Source organism: Peromyscus eremicus, chromosome 23 (genome assembly GCF_949786415.1).
Source record: "Peromyscus eremicus chromosome 23, PerEre_H2_v1, whole genome shotgun sequence".
In the NCBI taxonomy this organism is placed as follows: domain Eukaryota; kingdom Metazoa; phylum Chordata; class Mammalia; order Rodentia; family Cricetidae; genus Peromyscus; species Peromyscus eremicus.
Window position 1 is genome coordinate 25763621 of NC_081438.1, and position 20962 is coordinate 25784582.

Below are 20962 nucleotides of genomic sequence, written 5' to 3' on the forward strand. Positions count from 1 at the left end.
ATTTCTAGCTTCCTTTTGACTTTTCCATCCAGAGACAAAGCCATAGTGGGCTTTTTCTTCCACCAGCAGGCTCCCACTTCCAGATATCTGGTTCAGGCTAGATAGGTATGTTCAGGCTAGACGGATACGTTCAAGATTAGTCCTGAAGATGTTTACCTGAAGCTGCAGATGATCATAGCTCTTGTGAGTGAGCTATGGCTATGTCATGTCCAAAAGACAGCATTTCACAGCAGGTCCCCTCATCCTCAGTCACGATATTCAGGATCCATTTCCATAATGCTCCCTAAGTCCATGGCGAGTGGCTGACCTTTGTGCCCCGTTTAGGACTTAAGCGTTCATGGTCACTTCAGCATTTTGAAGTTTCAAGGCTGTGTGCACTTACTGCTGCCTACTACAGAAAGAAGAACCTCTGACCAAGACTGACAGCTGAAGAGATCTAATTGTAGAAACAGAAATACTTACAAAGCAGTTACTAGTACTGTGTACTGTACTAATTCCTTCCTATAGTGCAGATCAGAAGGAAATGAATTAAACACTAACTCCATGTCACTGCTGCACCAGTGATTTTCTCATATTCTGTGGGCTACCATTTAAATGGTACTTTCTTCTCCTTTAACGAAAAGTCTTAATTTCATGAGATCCTTTGTGTTAATTTTTGGTCTCATTTCCAATTAGATGAGAGTCCTATTCAGAAAACCCTTACCCGTGCTTAGAAGTGGGAGTATTTTCTCTACCGTGTCCTTTGGCATTTTCAGAGTATCAGGTCTCATTTTGACATCCATGACCCATTTGGTGCAGAGGCTATGTATGGCAGAAGATAAGGGGCACAGTTTCATTTTCTGTATTCTGAAAACAATTTTTCACAACCGCTATATTTGAGACAGTATCTTCAAATGCTAACAGACACACACACACACACACACACACACACACACACACACACTGAAATACAAATATGCATGCAATGTTACACTCAGTATTCACAAGTGCATTCTGCATATAAAATGGATCACTTTGAAATAACCAGCTATGTAGTAAGTAATATGAGGCCAAGCTCTGACCACTCAGAGTAAGGCATGGAAACCATTTGCATTTGAATAAATTCTCAGCCAGACTTATAGCCTGGCTCAAATACTGCAGATTGAGGGGTCATTTTCTTGGGTCCTCAGACCCTTATCACACTAATAAAATAAAAAACAAAACAAAACTGTAAACACAGGACAGGACAAATGATTCTTACTTTTGATGATGAATAATATTTAAATTGCCCGTAATTCCAGCATTTCATTAGTTTTAGTTATTAAAAGCCCAAAGCACAAGGCTGCCTGGAAAGGAGCAGAATCATGTGGAAGACAAGGGTGGCCAGATGCAACCTCACATACAATGCGACAGAAAAACCGACCCTGCCTTCACTGTCCTCCCTTCTTCTCAGTGAGGAAGTTCAAGATTGGAGTCCTGGAAAAAAGGATACAACATGGTGGAGAAGGCAGAGAAACTGTTGAGCACAATCCTAAGGTGAAGCGGTTTTGTTTGAAAGCAAGACAATAATCGGCCATAGAGTGACACCATTTCAGTAAGAAAGAACACTTGTGTGTTGTGTGCTAGTTACACGTGAACAGCACATGAGGATGACCTCCACGGCAAAGGGTGGACTGCTTTTCACTGCCTTCCATTCTCTACATTTGGAGGTTTGAACCACACAAATAGTTCAAAGTAGAACTGTTTAATTTATATTCAAAACAGCCTTGGTATCATTTAATGTATCATTAACAACTCATCCGTTACAACAAAAGTGCCAACTGATGCACGTTTCTACTAAGAAAAAGTGCTTTAGGGGAGAAGGAACTTGAGGTCATTTTTCTGTACATTTGCTCAATGTTTCTATGAGACCAAAATTTCCCTGCAAAAAAAATAACAAATATACGGCACAGTATACACTTCTGTAGGTAAGAGGTTCTGGGAAGTTAGCGACAATGATACAACAACGTGGATATTGATTCTCACTGAATCCTTAGGAAAGCAAATAATCAGCTTGCTCAGGACCTGATGTGGATGTTGGTCCTTGCAGTTCATGTGGTGAACACTGACTCCAAAGGTGTTAAGAAAGGTAGGACCTTTGATCCCTATGTTCCAGGATCTTTGGTACAGAAAGGCACTCTGCACACACTATCATAAGAGAAACACCATCAGGAAGCCAGCCAACAAACCCTTTATCTGCAATGGTGTACTACCCGCAAGATATGCTAGGTCAATGGTGGCTCAAAGCTTGTGGGAGTAACCAGCCAATGCTGGTTCCACAAGATGGAACCCTTACCCATCACTGCTTGGGTGACCAAAGATAGATAGTCCAGTGACCTAGGGTAAAACCAAATAACTACTGGCCTAAAAAAGAAAAAAAATTACATGATGATAAAATGGCTCGTAATGGTATTCTACTATACTTATAGATCAGTGCCTTGTTCAGCCATCATCAGAGAATACTCCTTCTGCAGCAGATGGTTACAAATATAGAAACCCATAGCCAGACATTATGCAAAGGGTAAGAGACCTTGGAACATACAACCTAAAACAGAATGTCTCCATTAAATCCCTCCCATCAGAGCTCAGGTAATCCTGTGGAAGAAGAGCCAGAAGGGATGGAGGACACCAAGAAAATAAGACCTTTTAAATCAACATCAACAAAGCTCATATGAACTCACAGAGACGGAAGCAGCATGCACAGAGCCTGCACAGGTCTGCACCAGGTCCTCTGTGCTCCTAGTTTATAGTATTTTTATGGATTCCTCAGGGTGCTAATGCATGGTCTCTGATTCTTGTGCCTTCTCTTGGGCTCTTTTTCTTCTGTTGGTTTGTCCTGTCCAACTTCGATGTGATAGTTTTTGTTTTATCTCATTATATTTTATTATGTTCTATTTTTAAAAATGTTTAAATCAATGGATAAATGATGAATGAATGAATAAAACCTGGCCACTAGAGTGAAAGGTTAACAACTGAAGTGTCATTTATACCTGCTAAGAGAGGGAAATCAGTTTTCTTCAATAGAGTGACAATGGGTACACCAACCACTCCAGGCCAGGTCTCATGTTCAGGAGTTCAGGAGTAGTTGACCAACATATAATGTACTCCACAATTTTTTGTATGCTTTTGTTTGGTCACAGTTTGGTGGGTTTTGTTTTTTTGTTTCTGTTTTGCTTTGGGGTGGTGTTTTATTTTATTTTCTTCGTTTGGGGGGCTTTGTTTTATAGGGTTTTGTTTGTTTTTTGTGAAAGAACTTGAAGTTGGGTGGGTAAGGAGGGGTAAAGGATCTGGAAGGACTTGGGGGATGGGGAGAATATGATAAATTATATTTAAATTTAAAATAATTTTAAATAATAAAATGTTGTCGCGGTGTGTCGGTGGCACCGGTGTGTGGCTTCACCCGGATCCGTGAAAAGAAGACTGAGAGGCACCTTAAGAATGAATCTAGCCTTTCTTGGCTGCAAGGGGGTCCAGCCTCTAAGTCTATTTGTGTAGATTCCTTTTCTTTTCTTTTTTGAGGGAGGGTCTTACTATGTAGCCTTGGCTGGCCTGGAACTCACTGTGTAGACCAATCTGTCCCCAAACTCATAGAGATCTGCTTGCCTCGAGTGTGCAGATTTTTTGACTGCCACAGTTATCAGGGCTATGGCTATATCTGTGGCTACCAGCAGTGGTTGCCTGAATGATGCCCAGGATCCAGGTCATGTGATACCCCAAGGTAAAAGATGCTCAAAGGTTTTTAAAACATAGTTGTAGTGGTGTTTTTTTTTTTTTTTTCCTTAGTAAATCTCTTTAGGGGACTGGAGATATGGTTAAGAGCACTTGCTGCAGTGCCGACCGGTGCCTCTTTTGTGACGCGGCAGATGAGGAGACTCCAGCGCTCGCCATGGCGGACGAGAAACCCAAGGAAGGAGTCAAGACTGAGAACAACGAACATACTAAGTTTAAGATTAAGAGGCATACACCACTTAGTAAACTAATGAAAGCCTATTGTGAACGACAGGGTTTGTCAATGAGGCAGATCAGATTCTGGTTTGATGGGCAGCCAATCAATGAAACAGATACACCTGCACAGTTGGACGTGGAGGATGAAGATACGATTGATGTGTTCCAGCAGCAGACAGGAGATGTCTACTAAAAAGTGAACCTGGTACTTTACTCCAGAATTTTGTTATAGACCAAGAATACATTCCCAATTAGAAAGCTGCAATTTGGTTCCACCACATCCTGACTACTGCAGTATAGTTTTCTCTATTCTTTCATTTCCCTGTCCCCATTTCTTTATTGTACATAAAGTAACTGGTGTACGTGCACAAGCATTTGAGCTTTTTTCTTTTTTAAACTAAATGGCCAATGTTCTGTTTTGATTGACATCAGATGGAGATGGTCTGGGGGAAAGTACTGGTTCTGTGAAAATATCCCCCTCTCTCCATCAGTGGCATGCTCATCCAGCTCTTACCTTTATATTCCAGTAAGTTATTTTGCTCTCAGTGTTTTAACAAAAGAACCCAACAACAAAATCCTTGCATACCTTGTTTGATTGGAGAATTTTAATGTTTTTCATTTATCATTGTAAAACCAAGGACAATTTTATAACTTTTTTGTTAGATGTAGGGCAATCTCTCTTTAAGTAGGGGTAAATTACTCTTGAACAAATGATCCTAGTTTTCCCTTCAAGTCAAGGGTCTTGTTGTTTTAATAAACTTCTTGTTTAAAAAAAAAAAAAAAAGAGCACTTGTTGCCCTCGGAGAGGTCCTGAGTTCAGTTCCCAGCACCGACAGAGTGATTCACAACCATCTATAACTCTAGTTTCATGAGATCCAATTCCTTCTCTTGACCTCTGTGGGCACCAGGGATGCACATGGTGCTCAGACAAAGATGCAGGCAGTATAAGTATGTACGCAAAATAAAATAAAATTAAAAATGAATAAATCTAAAAAAGTTCTTTTAAAAATTTAAAGAGATTAAAATTGAGAGGTAGCACAAGAGAGAGCATAGAGGGAGGGAGGGAAGGAGGGAGAGAGAAAGAATATGTATGTGCAGGTTACAGGAGTTGGTTTTCTTTTTTTTTAAATAATTTATTTTTATTTTATGTGCATTGGTATTTTGCCTGCTTGTATGTCTGTGTGAGGGTGTTGAGTCCCCTGGACCTGGAGTTACAGACAGTTATGAGCTGCTATATGGGTGTTGGGAATTAAACCCAGGTCCTCCAGAAGAGCAGTCAGTGTTCTTAACCATTGAGCTATTTATCCAGCTCCAGGAGTTGGTTTTCTCCTTCTGCCATGTAGATCCTAGAGATTGAACTCAGGTCATAAGGCTTGGCACCAAATACCTTTACCTGCTGAGCCACCTTGACAGCCCTTATGATTAATTTTAATTGCCAATTCGACACAACCTAGAGTCACCCAGAAAAAGTCTCAATGAGGGACTGCCCATATTGGATTGGCCTATGAGTATGTCTGTTCAGATTATCTTGATTATGTTAATTAAGGTGAGAAGTTCTCTACCCACTGTGGGTGGCACCATTCCCTAGGCAGGAGATCCTGGACTGTATGTAGAGACAGTACTGAGCAGTTGTAGGCATGCATGAATTCATTTTTCTCTCTGCTCTTGACTGTGGATGTGACTAGTTACTTCAAGTTCCTGCATTGGCTTCTCCACAGTGATGGACTACAAGTGCTGTTTAATTTCTTTCAAGATTACATACTTCCATCTTGGAGGAAAGCTTGTTAAGACATAGAATGTTAAAAGGGAAGTAAAGGAACAGGATGGGCTAAAGGAATGTGAAATATTTCATTCTTCAGGGGATTCACTAGCTTCAGGAAGTCCCTGAAACTAATTAGATTTACTAGGCCACTCACTCTTCAAGCCTATATGAGCAATAAAGACTACCACGAGGGGCTGGAGAGATGGCTCAGAGGTTAAGAGCAGTGACTGCTCTTCCAGAGGTCCTGAGTTCAATTCCCAGCAACCACATGGTGGCTCCCAACCATCTGTAATGAGATCTGGTGCCCTCTTCTGTATACATAATAAAAAAAAAAAAAAAGACTACCACGAGACAGTCACAGACAAGATGAGTTTCCTGGAAGAAGCATAGACCAGCCTTGTTGCCTGGGAGAGGCTCAGACTAGCTGAGCTAACTGCAAAGGACAATCTCCAAACTATTGAGCTGCCTGCAGGTTGTGTAGTGGGCTCAAGGTTTCCAGTTTTCATGAGCTATCACCCGTGCTTCAGTGGACTTTGGTAATGAAACTGTCTTTTGAGTTATTTCTGCTCCTGTAAGTAATCCCTTACTCATATTCATGTAAATAATCCCAACTAATTGGTTCACCAGGTGGGACGTTTCTTCGATCTGTAGTTGGTTCCCTAACTGGGGTTAGTAAATGTTTGCTCACGTCTCCCCAGGAATAGCATCATACAACAGAGGCCTGGAAGGATAAGCCAGACAGCCCTTTTCTCTCTTAAAATAGTTTTTGTCAGGTTATCCTTTCACAACAACAGAAATGAAGCCAAGACATCTTTGAGTGAATATGAGAACATTCCCATGAATCAAATGTGTGGGGGCAGGACTATTGTGGAATATTAGCTTAAGATGTGTTACATTTGTTTATGGAATATTTGTTTAATGATGCCAAGAGATGTTGCATTCTTTTATGTTGCATTTGTTTAACTTTGTAAAGCTGTGTTACTCTGACTAAAACACCTGATTGGTCTAATAAAGCACTGAATGGCCAACAGAGGGATATGTCTAGGCGGGAGAGGGATATGTGGGGCTGCTAGGCATAGAGAATAAATAGAAGGAGAAATCTCGGTTAGAAAAGAAGAAGGAGAATAGGGAGGGGCAAGAAAAGGAGAAGGAGAGAAGGATGCCAGGTACCCTGCCACACAACCAGCCATGGAGTAAGAAGGGAAGAAAGACATACTGTTATGTGATACTTTGTGTTCTGACAAATAAAGCTTGCTTGGACAGTCAGAGGCTGGAGCTAGCTACTAGTTAACCATAGAGGTCTGGAGGTCTGCACAGAGAGGAACAGGAAGTGAAAAGGTGGGGCAGAGACAGGATAATGGCCCTTTTGGACTGGAGGAACAGAAGAGGAAGGAAGCGACTGTGGCTTCTCTCCTGCTCTCGTCTCAGGTTTTTATTGATAAGATTAATTATATTCATGATTCAGTATAGAATAAAGAAAAGTAAAAAGCCCAGAGGCAAAATGTAGAAGAAGAGAAACACATTAAGTTAGAAAAGCTGGCTAGAAACAAGCCAAGCTAAGACCAGGCATTCATAAGTAAGAATAAGTCTCCATGTATTTATTTGGGAGCTGGGTGGTGGGTCCCCAAAGAGTTTAAAAAAAAAAAAAAAAACTATACAGGACACATGGTAAAATCAACTCACACTTTTATAGCATCTCCAAGGTTAAAATGCCTTTCTATGCAGTACTAGGCATGAGGGGTTGTGAGGGCTTACAGATTAATCAGGAGTTTTACAAGGCCAGGTGATTTGACATTGAGTGTGTACTCAGTGCTTGGTGTTCAAGTCTTCTGTCCCCACACCTGTTCCTTGGATTCTAGTTAGCTGTCACACAGCTGCCCATGGAAGACCTTGTGGGTGACATTGACTTCTGAAGCTCAACTCTCTCATGTCACGCAGAGAGAGTAACTTACTGAGGCTGAGTTGCTGGGTTGCTTTCGGTTTTTGCTTTCTTTGTATCATCCCACTGCACCGAGAGTGACTGGGACAGTCCACTGTGCTCTATGTGGCAGAAGTAGGGGTCTTTGTCCTGAGGAGGGACTTCCACCTCCACCCAGGACAGGTAGGTGCCATTTCCATTGGGAAAAACACCTCCTGATTTGGATGCCAGCATCTTGCCGGCCCGGTTCCAGTGCAGACTAATTCCTTGTGGGTAGAAGTCATAGGCCAGGCATTTGAATGTCCTGTTTCTTCCTGGGGCCGCACGGCTGGTGATTGTCACAGTGGGAGGATCTGTGGAGGGATCAAGTGTGGACATTGTGAGTTTAAGGTGGACTTTTCCCTTCCACGCTTTCATTCCTAACTCCCTGGATGACCATCCAATCTGACTCCACCAAGAGACCTTTCTGAAGCTCAGGACTGTCTGAGGCTTCCCCCAAGCCTTCCCTGATGGGTTATGTAATATGTCCACAGCTACTTTCTCACTCCCTGCCTCATGTTGTGGTGTATTGACTTCAGCTGGCAACAGATTGAGATGGGATAGGGGAGATGGCTCAGTGGGAAAAGGACTGGCTACACAAACATGATGGTCTGGGCTTGGATCTCCAGAACACATGTAAAATTTGGATGCAGTCATGCATGTCTCTGTCCCCAGAGCTCATGTATGGTGATGGGTAACAGAGACAGGAAAATACCTGGAAGCTGGTGGGCAGGCTAGCCTGGTGTCTCAAACAAGGTAGAAGGTGGGGACCAACAGCTGAGGATCTCCTCCAATCTCTACACATGTACCACCACACACATACACCTTCATACATACATGTATGCATACATACATACATAATACACACATCATACACACACAGAGAGAACAAAACATAGAGACAGGACCTCACTACGTGCGTAGCCCAGGCTGGTCTTGAACTTGTGTTATTCCTGCCTCAAGTGCTAGGATTACTGGCATGTACTACCATGCCCAGATTCTGCGTGTCTTGAGTGTGCTTTATAGCCCCACCTCCATCTCAGCCCAGCTCCTCCCTTCTGTCCACATCTCTGTCCATTAAGCTGTTTCATATTCTAAATAGTCATTTTCCCTTTTCTCCAGTGATGTTTCAGTGTGTAGCACTTGATTCTGCTCCTGTTTGTTCTTCCTTCATAGCCAGATGTTTTACAAACCTACCTCCTCACTACAAACAAGACGAGAGGCATCACTGTATCGAGGAACTACTATGGAGTTTGGAATCTGAAATGTGGAATTTGAGTGCCAGCTGAAGCTGGATCCCAGTTCTTTATTTCTTCATCCCTCCCACCCCTTTCAGAGACAGGGTATAGCTGTCCTGGTACTTGCCATGTAGGTTGGCCCTGAACTCATGGCAATACTCTCTAGCCTTAACCTTCTGCGTGCTGTGATTACAGCATGTGTTGCAAAGCAAGGATTATTTAGGGAATCTTGCCATTAAGCCAGTTTTGTTCCTGACTCACTCTGTGTGTGTGTGTGTGTGTGTGTGTGTGTGTGTGTGTGTGTGTGTGTGTAAGACTGAATCCAGACTCTTGTACATGCTAGGCAGGTGCTCTACCACTGAGCCACACCCCAGTCCCTCACTGGGGATTCTAGGCAGGTGCTGTATCACTGAGCCACACCCCGAGCCCTTCACTAGGGGATTCTAAGCAGGACTCTACCACTGAGCAACACCCCAGCCTCTCACTGGGGGATTCTAGGCAGATGGTCTACCACTGAGCCACACCCCAGCCCCTCACTGGGGGATTCTAGACAGGTGCTCTACCACTGAGCCACACCCCAGCCCCTCACTGGGGGATTTTAGGAAAGTGCTCTACCACTGAGCCACACCCCAGCCCCTCACTGGGGGACTTTAGGAAAGTGCTCTACCACTGAGCCACACCCCAGCCCCTCACTGGGGAAGTCTAGGCAGGTGTTCTAAAACTGAGCTGTAACCCCTAACTCTTCCCACTTTTTTGATGAACATACCTTTTGACTCTCACATCATGTCTTCAGAAGAAACAAATCCTAGTAGATGAAAGCTAGGGGATTAAGGGACTAATAGGGGTTGATGGGACAACCTGCCATGGTCCCCTGAGCCTGAGATCACCTTGGTTTTCAGTTTAGTACTTGGAGCAGATCATAAAAGCAGTGCATACCTTTTTGGTCCAGATGAGATCTGCTGTAGTTCAGGTACCTCTTCAGCATTGTGGGGCACTCCTCCTCTAGGTATGCCTTGGCTCACTGTGTGTAGACTTTTTCTGCCTCCCACTTCAGCTTGGTGTTCTCAGCTGCTGGGACTAAGGGGATCCAGGCTGGGATTTCTTTGTTGAATTCGATGAAATTCTGTCCATCGTAGGCATACCTCCAGAATGCTCCATTGCTTCTGTTATTCAATAGCGCACAACCGAACATTCCCTGGAAGGTGTGAGACCCTGAAGCCTCCCCGACCCCACAGGGATTCAGTCAGATGGGTGCCAACTCCAGCTGAGCAACTTTCATTCCTACATGCTTGGGAATCTAAACACTCAATTCTTTATCTTGGCAAACAGGTTACTGCTGTGGGATGATCCTTCTGTACGCTGTGAATATGTATTACTCTCATTGGTTAATAAAGAATCTGTTTGGCCAGTAGCCAGGCAGGCTAAGGTTAGGCAGAAAAACCAAACTAAGGAGGGGATGGAGAAGGATGGAGCAAGAGAGATGCCAGTGAACCACCCAAGAAACAAGATGCCAGAGGACCAGTAATGCCACAGACCATATGGCAATACATAAATGAATAGAAATGGGTTAATTCAAATGTAAAAAGAGCTAGTTAATAATAAGCCTGAGCTAATGGCCAAGCATTCTGTAATTAGTGTAACCCTATGAGTGGTTATTTGGGAATTGGCAGGTGGGAGAGAAATGTCCATTTACAGGTTACTAGCCAGGCACACAGCAGAGGAAGAAACTGTATTTGGCTGGGTGTTTCAGGCCTCTCTGAGAGGAAATGCATTCTTTATACTTGGAGAATTTCATGATTATGGACAGATTCCAAGTCTATTTCTTTCTAACAGTGTCAGATACTCTGGGTGACTTTGAACTCCTGACCCTCTTGTCTTCATTTCACTAGTGCTGGGTTTACAGGTGTGTGACACCATACCCAGTTTTATGTGGTGCTGGGGATTGAACCCAGGACCTCTGGTGTGCTAGGCAAGCACTCAGATTTCAAGTCTTTTTCATCGTCTCATCTAACAAACTTATGTGTTCTAGTGGATGGTGAATTCTTCAGAATTAAACATAGTCACACTGAACTGCATTTCCACGTTAAATAGGAATTATTTGTGGTTTCTTATAGATTATAGGAATTTCTACATGCCACTTTCTATTTTGCATTTAAATCATTACTCTTTACATAATTGGATCACTTCCCTCTTTTCAGTGGTTAGTATCTTATTTATTGTTTGTTTATTTTTGGGACAGGGTCTCACTTTGTAACCCAGGCTGGCTTGGATCTCATTACGTAGCCCGGGCTGCCACAAACTCATGGCAATCCCCCTGTCTTTGCTTTCCGGATGCTGAGATTACTGATAAGCCACCATTCCTGGTGTTTACTCCAAACCTCTAAAGCCTTAATCCCCTTGCCCATGAACACAAAGTGACCTGCCTAGCACAGGTCAGTCCGATTACAACAGCGGATGTTTATCCAGTCCTGAGTGGTGCTGTTGGCACAGGCTCAAAAAAAGCTCTTAAGCTGTCTGGGTTTAAATTCCAGATCTTCCCCTGGTCCACCCACCTACCTTGTTAAGTGAACTATGAAATATAATTAAGCTTAAGTGAAACACTTAAAAAAATCTTTGAAATGACAACAGTAATAATAATCTTTGAAGATGTTATTTTGAGCATTAAATGTGATCAGACCTGAGGCTAGCACAGAGCAAGTACTCAGTAAATGTAAGTTACTGTTACCTTCTTTCTTAATAATTAGATAATTGTGGTGTGTGTGTGTGTGTGTGTGTGTGTGTGTGTGTGTGTTTGGTGTAAGTGCATGTAAGTGTGCATGCACACTCAGAGCCCACAGAGTGCTGGGATGTTCCTCTATTGTTCTCCACCTGGATAGTGTTGAATCTGATACTTTCTCAAGTGGGCAGGAACATGGAGTTGAAAGGTCAGTGTCCCTGGGTAAGAAGTGACTCTGATACCACTTCTTTTAGGGGCTGAGGTCTGGAGTGAAAATAAAAGAAGCCATGGGGAAGGAGGAGGTCAATGTGAGTACGGAGGATGGGAGGTGTTGTGGGTGAACCTGTGCATGGCTATCTGTGCTTACTGCTCCTCCTGTGTGTGTGTGTGTGTGTGTGTGTGTGTGTGTGTGTGTGTGTGTGACTAGTTCCAGCCTGGGGAATCTTTTCCAGTCATATTCATGGGGTGCTCAGGTAAAGCACTCTACCTCATTGGTCTGTAATCTCACTGACCTGCACTGTCCTTGTAATAGTCCATGATGTCTTTCAGGGTCACGAGGAAGATCTCCTCCCTGGCCCTCTGAAGCTGGCTCTCCTGTTCCCAGTCCTCCATTCCTTCTACCTGGCTCCAAGGCCCCACGGGCTCCGCCTTCCTGCTGTTGCTGTCATAGTGGAAGAAGGCCTGGTCATTGAGAAACGCGGTGGCTTGAAACCTGGGGATGTCTTTGCTGGGCCTGGACAAGCCGGTGTAGAGGAAGATCAGAGAATAAGGCCCTGCGGAAGAGGGGAAGATTCTGAGGGGTGGGGTTCATGCCCAGGAGACCCACTGGGGAGGACCCGGCCATGGAGCTTCTTCCTCTGCTTTTACTACCGCCTCACACTGTGGAGGTTCACTCATGTGAAGGGGCGCTGTTTCTCCTGGGGATGCCATGCCAGAAACTGTTCTGTGTTGTCTCTACACTGTATCCTCTAGTTTGCATGTAAAATTATTTGTGTATGTGTGTGTGTGTGTGTGTGTGTGTGTGTGTGTGATATGTATGTTTTCTTGTGGGTGTGAGCACATGTGCATGATGTAGAGGTCAGAGGTCAAGTTGGGATGTCTTCCTTTATAGCTTTCCATCTTTTTTAAAAATTGTGTCTATTTGTGTGTGTGTGTGTGTGTGTGTGTGTGTGTGTGTGTGTCTGTGACTTGTGCATGCATAAGCATGCACATGTCACTGTGTGTGTAGCAGTCAGAGGACAGCTTGTAGGAGTTGGTTCTCTCTATCATGTGGGTCCTAGGGATCAAATTTAGTTATCTGGCTTGGTGGTAAGTACTACTACTTCTGAGCCATGTCTCTGGTCTGACATCTTATTTTTTTGAGATGGGGTCTCTCACTGGACCTGGAGTTCATCAGTTCAGGCAGGTTGGGCCATAAATGAACTCTAGGGATCTGCCTCTACCTGTCAGTCTATCTACCTATCATCTATCTACTATCTATCTATCTATCTATCTATCTATCTATCTATCTATCTATCTATCTATCTATCTATCTACCTATCTGTCTGTCATATATTCATCCATCTACCCATTACCTGTCTATATCTTCCCGTCTATCTATTCATTCAGCCATCATCTATCTACCTATCCTTGTTTATATCTTTGCATCCATCCATGCATCCATCTATGCATCCATGCATCCATCCATGCATCCATCCATCCATGCATCCATCCATCCATGCATCCATGCATCCATCCATCCATCCATCCATCCATCCACCCATCCATCTATCTACCTGTATATCTATCCCATTAGTTCTGTTCTCTAGAGGCCCCTTACTAATTCATATTTTTGGTATAGAATATACTTAACATTAAAAAATCTTTATTTAAAAAATTATATATACTGTACATGTGTGCAATATGCAAAGAGGCCAGAAAAGAGTGTCAGATCTCTTGGGGCTAGCGTTACAGGCAGTTATAAACTACCAAGTGGATTCTGGGAACTAAACCACAGGTCCTCTGCAAGAGCAACAAGTGCTTATAAGCGCTGAGCCCTCTTTACAGCCCCTTTAGAACATACTTAACATTCTAAAGACAGTGCCTTATTATAAAACAAACATAAATAACTATGTAACATTCTGGGAATGCACTAAGTTTTTAAACTGGTGCAGTTTGAAATCTTCATCCAAAATTTTGTGTGCAGCAAACAGCCTCATTCCCTGTCCTGGAACTGACTGTGGATCTCACTGGTTCCCCGCTGCCTCATCTCACTGCGGAGGAAGGTCCTGGTTTCCTCGCTTCTAGCCTGCCTCTGTATTTTTCCCCTGGGATCTTAGAAGAGGGGGAAGAGAGAAAGTAGAGGAAATTCATGAGGTCCGTATTCAGTTCCACTGTCTGACTCTTGGCAGGTCACTTTGCCTCTCTGGGTATACTTTTCCCATGTGAAAAAAAAAGTCTTTTGTGTGTCTATGTGGGTGGGTGTGCTCATGGGTATGTCACAGAGTGCAGGTGGGTCAGAGGACACACTTGGATGTCAATCCTGCCTTCCACCTTGTTTGTTGCTGCGCAAGCCATGTTAGCTGGCCTATGGGCTTCTGGGGGATTCTTCTGCCCTGCCTCCTGTCTTGCCATAGGAAAGCTGAGATTGTAGACAGATGTGACCACATCTGGATTTCCGTGGGTCCTAGGGATCTGAACTTGAGTCCTCAAGATCATACCGAACCACCCCCCCAGCCCTGATCCTCCTGCTTCCAGCTCCCATGTGGTGGGATGACAGGAATGAGACACATGGCTTGTGTGGTGCTGGGATAGTGAACCCCAGGCTTCATGCATACACAGCAGGCACCCTATGGACTGAGCTACACCGCTAGCCCTCAGATTCATGTTCCTTAAGGTCTTATTTAACACAAGTCCAGTGACTTCCAGAATGCTTCTACAAGGGTGATCTAGGTTAACTGGTAACTTTGCAAACTGGTTTAAAACTGGTTTACCACTGCTCATATGGGAATCCCAGGTGCACGAGGGATCCTTCTTATGGCCCAGCATTCTGTTCTCTGCCTTCCCCTTATTTCTCCCCCAGTCTTCCTCTGTTTTGCCCACTCACCAGTCTCCTGAAGGACTGCAGGACCCAGAAGGAGAGGCAGGGACAGCAGGACAGGCACCATTGCTACTATAGTGCCCGGGAGGAAAGTCTACACAGCGAACATGGCTCTTTCCGTGAGGCCTGGCATCCTGCCCAGGGGAGGTGATTCCACAGCCAATGAGAGAGCTTAGAGGAATTCCTCCTCAGACAGCGTTGAAGACAGACACACAAACCGGCTGGGCAGAGGTGTGGTCACAGGCTTCACACACAGGGGCTGCTGAGAGCTGAGAAAGCCAGCCTAAGGACAGAGACCTTCTGTGTCCCTCAGATGAAAGAACGGCAGTGGGGTGGAGGAGTGTACAGCAGGTGGCAGATAGCTTGAAGGTGTGCCATTCTTACAGTATACGGTGACATCCCCTACCCTGGTGTCAGCAGGAGGATTTGGGTGTTGCTAAGACCATGTTGTAAGAATGAATTCTTCCTTCTACAAAAGTTCTGAATATGTCCAAAGTGTGGGCAAGATGTACTCTGGAAGATTACATCTCCTGAATTCAAGGGAAAACCTAAACACACCCTCCAGGTTCCCTTGCTTCAAGTAGACTTCATTGACTGACTGATCTAGACAGGATCTCACGTATCCTGAGCTGACCTTCAACTTCCTTCGTGGTTGACAATGATTCTAATGCTTCTACATCCCAAGCCCTGGGATTACAGGCATGAGACACTACACTTGCTTTATGTGGTGCTGGGGATGGAACCTTTGCGCATGCTAGGCAAACACTCTGCCAACTGAACTACATCCCAGCCCCTTCGTTGACTTTAAAGACCACTAATTTTTGTAAGTCACATGGTTGAACAATATAGTCTCCCATTAGCTTTGCTATGAAGGCGAGAAAGCCACCAAATATCCTTTGTACCCTTGTTTACACAGAGACAAGATTCACAGAGAGGGAAACAAAAGGTGTCTGCTAAACAAAAGACGGATTAGGGCTAGGTGCTGCTCTCTGGAGCCAGGCCCGGTGCAGCCAGCGGGAACGCTGCCACAGGGGAGGGAGGAAGAGAGGGAGGGAATTCCTAACTATCCCGGAATTCCTAACTACCTTGCCACCCTCCTGTCTAAGACAAATCCCTTTAAAAGCCTCACACCTGCAGCTCTTTTCAGGGTGGTCTGTTTTTTGTTTTTTGTTTTTTTTTTCAGGGTAGTCTTTGCCAGCAGTGGCCTCCACCATTTATTTATTTATTTTTTCCTTTTGAGAAATTTTCTTTTTCCTTATCCATGACCAATAAAGCAAACTTTGGTGCTGCGTGCCTTAGAATCCAGGGCTGGGGCTGAAGACAAGCGAACACTATTTCCTCCCCACCAATGGATACCACACGCACCGTGAAACTTGCTTTTTTTTTTTTTTTTTTTTTTGGCTATTGACCTTTATGGATGTGGCAAGTGTTGTTCCTTTACTGTTTGCTTTCACCAGCTTGCCTGCATGGCTGTTTATTTCAGGACGATGTCTGGGTTACCACGTCTGGGCTGCTGGGGACTGCATGCTCTGTGTGTGTGTGTGTGTGTGTGTGTGTGTGTGTGTGTGTGTGTGTGTGTGTGTGTGTTGTGCATGCGCATATGCATTTGTGTGGGGGCCAGAGCTGATGTCTTGTGTCTGCCTCAGTTACTCCCCACTTTATATTGAGACAGGATCTCTCACTGAACCTGAACCTCACAGGTTTGTCTTGACTGGCTAGCCAGCAAGCCCAGGTATCTCCCTGTCTCAGCCTCCCCAGTCCTGGGATTACACATATGTGCTGCTTGCTTGAATTTGGGTCCTAATATCTACATAGCAAGCACTTTAGTGGCAGCTGTCTCCCCAGATGACAGTCTATGCTTTTATGCATCTTTCCGGGCCCACATGCCCACCCGCTCTGCAGCTAAGCTGGGAGAGAACCCATCCTTCCTACTCTCCAACCTTGGCTAAGGCGCTTCAGAAGCAGAACAAACCACACTGCTTAGACTTAGTCACCTAATGGGCCACCCACAGCTCTCCAGGGTCAGCAAGGAGCAAGCTTCATCCTGTTCCTTGGAGATCACACTGAGATCTCCTCTGTAAATCTCAGCTCAGAAGCCTTCTACCACACCTCATACATGGGAACAGAGTTGGAGGTTGGTGTTGGCGAGTGTGTCCCCTGCAGAACTTAACTGTGGACCACTGAAAAGAGTCATCAAAGCTTTGGTAGCATTCTGATGCAACCCTGCTTCAATCAATGGGAGCAATCGACTTGCCATCCCCTCCTCCACCCATGTAGATAAAGGATCCATCCAGCTCAAGAGTGGACATGTGAGGAGGAGGCAGTTTGCCGTAGTCATATGCTCCCTGAATGTTTTTGCTGGCTGTGTCAAGAATGCAGCACCTGGGGCTGGAGGGATGGCTCAGTGGGTAGTACTTGGGAACCTGAGTTCAGATTCCCAGCACCCATATAAAGTTGGGTGTGGCTGTGCACACCTGTGATCCAGCACTAGGGGTCAGAGTCAGGACCACCATGGGAATGGGTGGGTAGGGGCTGTTGGAGGCTTTGTAAGCAGCCAGGTTAGCTGGCCAGCTCCTGGTTCAATGACAGGCCTTGGCTTAAAAACAAGCAAGGAGCCAGGCGTGGTGGCACATACCTTTAAGCTGGCACTGGGAGGTAGAGGCAGGCAGATCTCTGAGTTTGAGGCCAGCCTACCCTACATAGCAAGTGATAGGCCAGCCAGGGCTGCACAGTAAGACCCTGTTGCTCCCAACAAAACAGGCTATAAGGTGGAGCAGTGACTGAGGAAGACAGTCTGAAGTTGACCTCAGGCTTCCACAAATGCCTGCATGGGTGATCACACCTGCACACACGAGCGTATACACTCATAACACCACACCCACACATTCACACCCACACATTCACACCCACACATTCACACCCACACATGAATGCAAGACCCTGTCTATTCTTCATCCAGGTCATTTCTCAGAGAACCGTTTGCAGTGGAGTTTTCCCAGGGGACAAGATGCTGACTCCCTTTGCAAAAAGAGCCGGTGTCCTTACTGCTGTCTGCAAGCACATGATCTCACCAAGACCGATATTTCTAGACTACAACATAAATCTTTCCAGTGTTCATCTGGCCTCAGAGAGACATTGTTAGAACTTTAGGGGCCTAAGGGAACTTTGGCCAAGAAAGACGCACGTGTTGCAGCAGATGTCTCAGTCTGTAGGTCTTTCTTTCTCACCCTGTCTCCTGTCTCTGAGGTGTTCTGCAAACAGTAGCAGGTTAATTTACTGGTTCGTAATTCCGGACCCTGAGAAGCACCCACACTAGGGGACGATCCTGTGCCCCCATTGCTCACCTTCTGCAGGCATTGGGGTTCTTGAGGGTGGAAAAAGCTTTGACTTGAGCCAACCAACTCACCTGTGATGGAACGGTGGGATTAGGGTTGGTCAGCGCCTCCCCTCCTCCACCCAACCCCCCAACCCCGCACATTTAAGCGAAGGGAGAAATTTCAGAAATAATTAAAGACAATGTGGCCTTGGCTGTGGGCTTGCTATAACCGCTAGGGAAGGAGCACAAAATTAAATTCCACTGTAACTGCTCCAAGTGGTCGCTAGGTGGCGCCATATCCTGGCCGGGACCTGGACAACTCTCAGGGCCCGAGAGCAAGAACACTGCGGTGTAATTTACCTCAACTGATGCTCTCAGGATGCACCCGCCAGCAGGCAAAGGCCTCTATGCGGACGTGCGGGTGGTGCAGGGACGTACTTTTGTCTGGATTTATTCTTCCTGACTTTACATTTTGGAGAATAACCTTAGATGATTGCAGAACTTTTCCAAGCCCGGCCGTTCAGATGGAACAATCAAGGCAGGCGCCCTCTGTCACTGAGTTACATCCCTAACCTCTTTCTCCTCCCCTCCCTTCCTCCTCTTTATCACCTCGGTTCCCCTTTTCCCCTCTCTCCCCTCTTCTCCCCTTCTCCTTCTTTGACTTCCCCCCCCCTCTTCCCCACCACCTTCCTCTTGTACCTTCTTTTCCTTTTCCTCCTCATCTCCTTTTTATTTTGAGGCTTATGTAGCTCAGGCTAGTCTCCAGCTTGCACTCCCCCTGACCCCCTGCACCAGCAGCTGGGTTAAAGGCCTACACCACCAGGCTTTGCTGGATCCCCAGTTGTCTGTCCAAAAACGTGTCATAGAGGTGTTTGGTCCTGGGGTTCCAAGGCTTCCACACTGGGCTCTGCTCAGTGTGGGAAGAGCAGAGCCTGAACCCTGGATTCCTCTTGGATCTCTGGTGCGGCTTTATTAGACAAACTTTACTATTCCTGCGGCATCCACCCTTAAACCCACCTTTTAGCCTCCAAGGGATTTGGTTGGAACTGAGGCGGGGAAGGAACCTGACATCCCTTCACTGCTTTCTAGCCCAGTTCTCCCCGGCTCCAGTTGCAGCAGAGTTTGAAATCCGGCAGGCTTTAAAAATTATGGCTTTTCCCCTTAAACATTTGTAAAATTACTGGAGCTGGGGATATGGCTCAGTTGGTAGAGTGCTTGGCCCTGGGTACCGTCTCCCACATCTGTACTGTACAGAACTGGGTATGGTTGTGCATGTTGGGGAAGTAGAGGCAGGAGTGTGTGTGTGTGTGTGTGTGTGTGTGTGTGTGTTGTGTAGGTGCACACATGTGCAGGTGCTCATGCCTGTGTATGTGTGCAGAGGTCAGAGGAGGCTGTTGGGTGCCCTGCCTTATCACTCCCTGCCACATTTCCCTGAGACAGGGTTTCTCACTGAACCTGAAGCCAGGTCAGCAGGCCCAGATCTTTTTCTCTCCACCCACCCAGTGGGTGTTGAAGCTACAGACAGTGTTGAGGCGACAAAAATGCATAATCACTCTTAGTTTTTCCTGTGGGTGCTGGGGATTCAGACTCAAGTCCTCATGCTCACACAATAAACACTCTTAACCTCTGAGCCATCTCCTCAGCCTCAGCCCTGCTTACTTAGAGTGTGTGTGTGCGTGTGTGTGTGCGTGTGTGTGTGTGTGTGTGTGTTTGTGTGTGTGTGTGTGTGTGTGTATTTGTAGGTCAGAGGTTGATAACAGTCCCTTTCCATCTTATTTTTTGAGACAAGGTCTCTCTCACTGACCCCACTTCGTGGCTAGTCTGACTGGTGAGTGAACCCCAGGAATCCTCCTGTGTTTTCCTCCTTGGTGCTGGGACTATAGGTGTTCACTGCCATGCTTAGCTTTTTGTGGAGGGGTGGGGGATCTGAACTCAGGTCCTCAAACTTGCATGGCAAGCACTTTACCAACGGAGGCATTTCCCTAGCTTCTTAATTTTTTGATATAAGCATATAAAGCAATATGGTTCATTATGACATTTTATCACATAATTTGCTTCCGTCGATCCTTCTCCCTCTCCACTCTGTCTCTCCACTCCTTGACCCCTCCCATGCCCAGTGGTTCCCTTTGCCCTTTCAGGTCACGTGCGTTATTTCACCTCACTCTTCTCTTCTCAAAACTTCTTTTTCCACTCTTGTGGTTTCCTTTCTAGTTTCATGAACTATACCAACACTAGCATCCACATAAATACACACATACAAAGATCCAAATATTGGAGAGAACACACCATGTTTGTCTTTGTGAATTTGGGCTATTTTGTTTAATCTAATAATTTCCAGATTTCTGTGTGATGATAGGACCAGGCCTAGCCAGAATGTTTTCTAGGGCTAGGCTTGTTAAGTTGTATCTAGTTCTGCATGTTCTGCCACTTAGCTTTTGCTGACCGGCCCTGAACACCTCTTCCTCCATGTATCTCTCACTCTTCCTAAGACCTGGTGTGAAAAAGAAAGGGACGGAGAGAGGAAAGATCCCTCCTTCTATTGTGTGTGTGTGTGTGTGTGTGTGTGTGTGTGTGTATAGAGGTTCTAGGCCAGTAGTTCTCAACATTCCTAATGCTGTGACCCTTTAATACAGTTCCTTACAATGCCCCCCCGCCCCCCGCAACTATACAATTATTTTTGTTGCCACTTCATAACTGTAATCTTGTTTTCTACTACTATGAACTGGAATGTAAATATCTGTGTTTTTTTTATAGTCTTAGGCAACTCCTGTGAAAGGGATGGTGTACCTTAAAGGGGTTGTGACCCATGGGTTGAGAATCACCATTCTAGGCTGCTTCTTTCTACTGCTTACCCTTGGGTGATGCCTGCTCCCTGAGTACCCAGCTACTCCAGGTCTTGGCACACATCACTAACATCTGGCTGTGGGTGGA

At 45.3% G+C, this 20962-nt stretch overlaps 1 protein-coding gene and 1 pseudogene across 2 annotated transcripts; one reads left to right on the top strand and one right to left on the bottom strand.

The window, feature by feature from the left end:
• The first annotated feature begins 244 nt into the window (after nucleotides 1–244).
• Nucleotides 245–12622, top strand: LOC131898349 (small ubiquitin-related modifier 2-like). 2 transcript variants are annotated; one of them, XR_009375906.1, is made up of 4 exons: nucleotides 245–2107; nucleotides 2601–2733; nucleotides 11891–11944; nucleotides 12186–12622. XR_009375906.1 is itself a non-coding variant. In XM_059249481.1 (3 exons), the coding sequence occupies exon 3, from the start codon at nucleotides 3827–3829 to the stop codon at nucleotides 4154–4156; it is 330 nt and encodes a 109-aa protein (XP_059105464.1). In that variant the 5' UTR covers nucleotides 248–2107; nucleotides 2601–2733; nucleotides 3802–3826; the 3' UTR covers nucleotides 4157–4499. The 2 variants fall into 2 exon arrangements, 1 of the variants encoding a protein (XP_059105464.1); XM_059249481.1 differs by lacking the exons at nucleotides 11891–11944; nucleotides 12186–12622 and adding an exon at nucleotides 3802–4499 and having other exon boundaries at nucleotides 248–2107.
• Nucleotides 7395–14844, bottom strand: LOC131898350 (zinc-alpha-2-glycoprotein-like; annotated as a pseudogene).
• Between the last annotated feature and the right edge of the window lie 6118 nt (nucleotides 14845–20962).

Bases quoted from the DNA above. Each gene is read 5' to 3' on its own strand.
- LOC131898349 (XM_059249481.1), top strand. From the start codon at position 3,827: ATGGTTAAGAGCACTTGCTGCAGTGCCGACCGGTGCCTCTTTTGTGAC.